A 6,804-nucleotide genomic window follows, 5' to 3' on the forward strand; every position below is an offset into this window, starting at 1 on the left:
TTACCTAATAAGAGCTTTTATTTTCTGCTTTAAGTCACAGCAGTCAAATGTGTCATGACCGTGGTCACGGTGGAAACGACTGTACTTATCTCTAGACCTCTTGCTAGGGTCTCCCTTTAGTTTGCCAAGGAACGTCAGGGCTCTTTTGTCCTTGATTTGCATCAGAACTTGATCAATCGGGATGTTCAGTGGGGTGAAGCTTGCGAACCTTCCGGTGGAAGGCTTAAAGCGTCTATCTTCCCTTCTATCTCTTGTCCTCGCTATCTTCCGCCCCGTGTCCTGTCGTGGTTCCTCATGTCTTTCTCTTTTCTTGGGCTTCTCTTCGCGAGCCAGCAGTGCATCTTCCGTGTTCATGTACTTAGTAACCCTGTAGAGTACATTCGACATAGCCTTTGGGTCGTTTTTGTATAAGGAAAATAGAAACTTACCTTTCCGTAGCCCATTTGTAAATGCGGCCACAATTATCTTGTGGTTAATTTCATCAATTGAGAGTGTCTCCTTGTTAAAGCGGGCTATGTACAACCTCAGCGTCTCATCCTCCCGTTGCTTAATGCTTATCAGGCATACAGTGGACTTCTTATACATGTGTCCACCGATAAAGTATGAGGCAAACTGGGCACTCAACTCCTTAAAGGTACCAATGGAGTTGGACATCAACCTGCTGAACTAAACCCTTGCGGGGCCCTTCAGCGTAGTAGGGAAGGCCCTACACATGATCTTGTCCGCCACTCCTTGCAGGTGCATCAGTGTCTTGAAAAACTCCAGGTAATCCAGTGGATCTTTAAATCCGTCGTAGCTCTCCACCTGAGGCATACGAAACTTCGGTGAAAGAGGGAAAGATGTGATAGATGCGGTGAATGGTGAATTAGTTCGATGGACCAAGTCATTGAGGTCTCTAAATACCCATCCTCTGAGGGCGTTCATCATGAAGTCCATTCATTCCTTCATCATCTGCATCTCCGCGACCATATAATGTGGAACCGTATTTGCGGCGAATGGATGGCTCGTGTCCTATCGCTCTGGTCTGCTTGGGATGTTGCTACCTTCCGGCCCCTCGTGGTCCCTTCTCTTAGCGCTGGTGCCTTCTTGATCTTCCTCCTGAGTATTAAGCCCTGCATTCTTCTAGAACAATTGCTCTTCTAGATTATGGTTTTGCTTGGTGAGGCATTCTACGATAGCGGTGAGAGTCTGAACCTGTCTCTTAAGTGTGGCGGTGCATGGTTTGTCTCCTTGAACATTGTTAGTGGTCGCCATTGAGCGAATAAGCACCATGCAACTCTTTGTCTGTGAAGCAATAGTATGGTTTGCAAGTTGTGCTTGTTCTTCCCCACAGACGGCGCCAACTGATGATGCCGAAAATCTTCAGTAAGTCACACAATCCTCATGTGCTCAAGACAACACCTGCACAAAACAGAAGAAGAAGACCTTAGGAGAGTACCGGTGTGGTATTGGTAAAAAACCCTCCGAAAGTTATGTTAGAAAGCTTTTCACAACCCTAGAGTTCCAGAGTTAGGGGTGAATTATACGTACCTTGGTTTGGGAGTACTTTGGAGTTTTTATAGTAGTGTAAAACCAACCTTTTCCTTTCTTGGTGAAGAATAATTGTTCCTTATAAAGAAAATCCTCATCAAAGTACATATTTTATGGGATCCTTTTTATATAGCGATTTTATTGATTAAGGTTAATCGTGAGGCGCAAGGTATTACTTTTTGAAGTTTCTTGAGGACTACTTAAACCATAGAGATGCCATGTGACCTTATCATCATCCACTTTGTATCCGTTGGCTTTCTGATCCATCTGCCATGTTAGGTCCATCCTCTTGTGTACACGCCTCCGTCTTCTTCCCTCATCTTGATCACGAGCCAAAGTACCGTCACTCGTGGCTGGTTTCGTAGAATGAGACCGTCTACCTCCATTTTACCCTCTTCAAAAACCATATTTGAAAATATTTGTGTGAATGTATAAAAAAAAAATTACTTTTTTTTTCCCAATTATTGAAATCTTTCTAATGAAGATATCAAGCTTAAATGTTATATTTTATTTAGAAGTTAAGTAACTAGTTTGACCTGTGTATATACTTAATCAAAGTAATATTTTGTTATTATGAAACATTGATTTTTTTTTTAATGTATATTATGTTTTTCAAATAAGTTATAATTGTGAGTTACAATTAACTTAACTGATAAAATTACTTCAATTCTTCTCAAAAAAGAGATATAAGATTCAAATCTTGCCTATACTAGAAACCAATTTGTATCTTGGTCTGATGATAAAGAGCAATTACAATATAGCAAATACTATAAGTTAAAATTCTATTGAATCTATTAAAAAAAAAAAAGTTATAAACATTATTGAAATATACTGAAAATGTACAACCATACATGTACATTGAATATACCCAAGGAGTGAGCATTTTCAGTCTCTACCATGATATGACCAATGCTAGAAAAATCTTGCTCCTCCTGCTGCAATTGTCTTTTCATTTTTGTTGAGAATCCAACTCTATGATGACATCTCCGACTCCTACATCCATATATTGCAAACACAATGGCTTGCACTACTGCTTGCATGGGCCTTTGCTGCTACCAAATCTGTGACCAAACTCTCAGAATAGCTCGCACCTGCAATAAAATCTCTAATCTCCCTATCTTATCTCTAATAGTGACTCCAATTTGGATGCATTTGTTAATCATTCGACATGGTTGCGTTGTAATTCATTTTGTACAGATATATATACCTGTGCATGGTGGGGGTGGAGTCCAGACCCAACATCTTGTTTCTATATATATATATATATATATATATATATATATATTCCTGTGCATGGTGGGGGTGGTGTCCAGAGCCAATACCTTGTTTCTACCTTAGTAATATGGTGGTGCTGCCTTATTAATCTTGACTCTTGAGGGAACTGAGAATTTCCTCTAGAGAATGTTGTATTGTCACCAAGACATTGTTTGTTGTTGCAACTGTAGTAATCCGTGAGTCTTGCGGGGATTCAAAATATGCCAGGTATATCTGTCTTTACTCTTTTGAGGTAGGGGTAGAATCTTTCCTTTTTAGTTAAAGAAGTTTTCATCCCTACTTTGTCAACATAATCCATTTCATTTTTATGATATAATCGGAAATCCCAATAGCGTAGGGGATGAATTTGTAACTTTTAGATTTAGGACACATTTTTCAAGTCCATTAAACCTACCATCTAGACGGTTCCTAAAAGATATCTTATCAAAATATCGCTTTTTGGGGGTGGGGTAGGGGGTTTCAAAGTATTGTATTTTGTCTAAATCAATTGAAAGTAAAATATATAATAACATCTGCACCTAAATTAACATATGAAAATTGAAATCAATATTCAGGCTGTATCAATGTAACATAAACAAGGAAAAAAAAAAAAAAAAAAAACTAGTGGTTTCTTAATATATTTCAACTTAATCATTTGACATATGGTAAAGTGAAACTTAAGGATATGTTTGGTAACAGTTTTTGTTTTCAATTTTCAAAAACTTGTTTTTGGAAGTATAAAGAAAAAACAATTTTCTTATATTTTTGAAATAAAAAACATGTTTGGTTAGTTGAAATTAAAAAAAAAAATAGTTTTTTGAAAAAAAAAATAGAAAATACTAAAATATGTTGTTACTAGGATTTGAATTCTAATGCTAACTTATTAAATGAGACAAATTCATTTAATCAAATGCATGTTTTCATTGGCTTTTGAAAACTAAAAACTAAAAACAACCTTTTGCATGTTTTTAGTTTTTTTCACAAACAATTTTCTTATATTTTTGAAATAAAAAACATGTTTGGTTAGTTGAAATTAAAAAAATAGTTTTTTGAAGAAAAAAATAGAAAATACTAAAATATGTTGTTACTAGAATTTGAATTCTAATGCTAACTCCTTAAATGAGACAGATTCATTTAATCAAATGCGTGTTTTCATTGACTTTTAAAAACTAAAAACTGAAAACAACATTTTACATATTTTTAGTTTTCTTCACAAACTAAGTTTTGAGAACAGTTTTTGTTTTTTGTCCATTTTGGGTTACCAAACAAGTTTTTTAGTTTCAAAAATAGAAAATTGTTTTTAAAAACAAAAAATAAGGGGAAAAAACAGTTACCAAACATGCCCTAATATTCTTTTGAATCAATAAAATCATCTATTATTATTTTTTTCCTAAATACTACTACAATTTTTCTTTCAATGTGCAAAATCAATCTATCTGTAAGAAAATCTTCTTCCACTTTGTTACAATATTCATGGTTGAAAAAGGCAAATATTGTAGTTAGTTTTCTTGTTTGTACTTGGCCAGAGCTACTAACACTGTTCCATAATTTTTTTTTTCTTCCTACTCTAAAACTCCCAGATCCTCTCCTGCTTCAACTTTGTGATGAAATTATGCTTCATCATGGGCTGTGCCTGCCCCCGTATCTTGCTGCTCATAACCACATTCCATATTGGAGTTTCCTTTGCTTCACTGACTGACAAAACAATCTGTCACCATGATAAATGATACCATGCCAATGGCTAGAAGTTTGTAGTCTCTCATATTCAAAATTAACTTGAAGACCACTTGCACCATGGAGTGACACAAGACATCTCTTAAGCATAAGTCTTGTAATATTTGTTAGGCTCTTTATGTTTGGTTAATTTTGTGGGCGTCAAAAACAAACACTACTAGATTCCAATGACTATGTAAATGACTTAATTATATAAACTACAAGATAAAACTTCCACAATGGGAGATCCAAAGAGTTGATAGGCAAACTGTGATGAGGAACAAGAAGACTATTTATTGATAGGCAAACTGTTTTCCTGAGGTACAAAGAGTTGGGTTGAAAGCTAAAAGCTCTTATATCTACTCAACTATTACAGTTTTCTCTCTCTTGTTCTTCCCTAAGTATTATCTCTCAATTTTTCTTAACTCCCCTTTCATGTTGCACCTCCCTTCCTTTTATAGGCACCTTTCCCTTTCTTCTCTCCTTAGCTGACCTGATTCCAACTAGATTCAAGGGATACTTGTCCAATCACACCTTTGTTATGCCATCCTTTCATCATGAAATAGGACTTTTGGAGGTGTTTCCACTGTTCAGGCTAGTCTATAAGCATTTAATGCAAAAGAGATTAGATAGAAAACATCTCATTAATGCGGAGGTGACTGCCTCTGTGATCCTTATCCTTTCGTGACATTTCCCGAGGCGAGTTTAGTGACGATAGCATCTCGGATAAAAAGGGACTCGGTTACTAATGGTCCCTTACGCACCTACTATAGGAAAAGCCCTATTTACTACCTCGGATCTCCCCGGGATCTATTATGGGGAGTTATCTTTTACTCCTTAAGCTTCTTCAACCCTATCCATACATAGGCGGACCCACTAAGGGGTTGAGGGGGGCCATCCCCCCCCCCCCCCCCCAATTTTTTTGAAAAATTTAAATAGTATATAGGATGAACAAAAAATCCCCGATTCACCAATATCATGATTCAATAATTCATAACCAAAAAAATCTCATAGAAAAAAAAAATTCTCTTATGGGGGTTACAACAATTTATATGACTTTTTTAATTGATTTATAAACTAAGGGAAAGTGAATTACAATATTTATATTTTTTTCAAAAGATAAAATGCCAAAATTCTTTTAGAAGCCAATATTGATAACTTAGCATTGCCAACTCTTAATATTAATATCCCAATTTTTTAAAATTCTCAAACAAAGTTTTGAAAAACTTTATTAGTATGATTTTCAGTTGCATCCAAAAGTATGAGATTATCATATTGGTGAGTTGGTAAATATGATAAAATCAACATATTAATTCTAATTACCCAAAATCTGGATATCAAAAGTCCTCTTCTTTTTTTCTTCTTCTTCGAAAAAGGTTAGAATATCATGTTGTAACTTTCAACTTTTTTGGTTCATATTATATCCTTCTTGACTTAAATATTTAGGTAATAAAGTGCAATTTTTTGTCTACCATGATTTTTTTTTAATAAACCATGTTACATGAAATTTTTTGGTTCATGCTTTTGCCCCCCTAGGTTCAAATCCTGGTTCCATCCTTGTATCCATATATTTGGGTTGGGCCCATCTTTTAAGACATGATATGCTAGACTATTGGCTCTCGACTCGAGCTCAAGTTCATCCTCCCACAAATTTCATTACAAATTCATTTGTAGTTGTCGAATTTTGATATTGTAATGTAATATGTGGTAATGAAGGTTGAATATTGAAACGTCTATCTACTATGCAAGAAAGACAAGCTTGATTATGTGAAGGTCATACATGCTCAATCATGTAAAATCAAATAAAAACTCTTGTTGGAGTCTCGATCAACCGAAACTCTTACAAAAATTATGTTTTTTTCTCCAAAATTCGATTTTGTAACCATCTCTAACCCAAAACCAAATCATACTTATATAAAAACCCTATGTCACCCCTAATATTGTGAGAAGATAGAAGGTTACTAAAAAATAAAGAAAACCCTATTGGGAGCATTAATTCTTTGTCTTCCAACCCTCTCCCGGCCCTTTGATAATCTTTTAGAGGAGATTTTCACTCAAACACTAAGATGACACAAAGATGACAAAAATTTCCAGTGACCTTAGAGTAACTAAGAGATGGGTTTTGCGATTGGCGATCCACTTGCAACATTGGATCACTATGAAGATGATTGACTTGCAATAAGATCGGGGAGCTTAGATACAATATTTTCTATTACATGTGTTGGGTTTGGTGTCTTGTAAGTTAGCTTGTCTCGTAACTTTTTTATAGTAAATTTGACGAGCATGGGTTAGGACCTAGAGTGTTTT

At 35.4% G+C, this 6,804-nt stretch overlaps 1 protein-coding gene across 1 annotated transcript; it reads right to left on the bottom strand.

Annotated features, from left to right (window-relative positions):
• LOC126710192 (uncharacterized) lies at positions 1 to 654 on the bottom strand. The gene has a single exon (XM_050410575.1). It carries the CDS (start codon positions 652 to 654, stop codon positions 1 to 3), a length of 654 nt encoding a protein of 217 aa, XP_050266532.1.
• Between the last annotated feature and the right edge of the window lie 6,150 nt (positions 655 to 6,804).

Source organism: Quercus robur, chromosome 12, assembly GCF_932294415.1.
Source record: "Quercus robur chromosome 12, dhQueRobu3.1, whole genome shotgun sequence".
NCBI classification, from domain to species: Eukaryota; Viridiplantae; Streptophyta; class Magnoliopsida; order Fagales; family Fagaceae; genus Quercus; species Quercus robur.

Coding starts and splice junctions, on each gene's coding strand:
- LOC126710192 (XM_050410575.1), bottom strand. CDS start 654: ATGTCCAACTCCATTGGTACCTTTAAGGAGTTGAGTGCCCAGTTTGCC.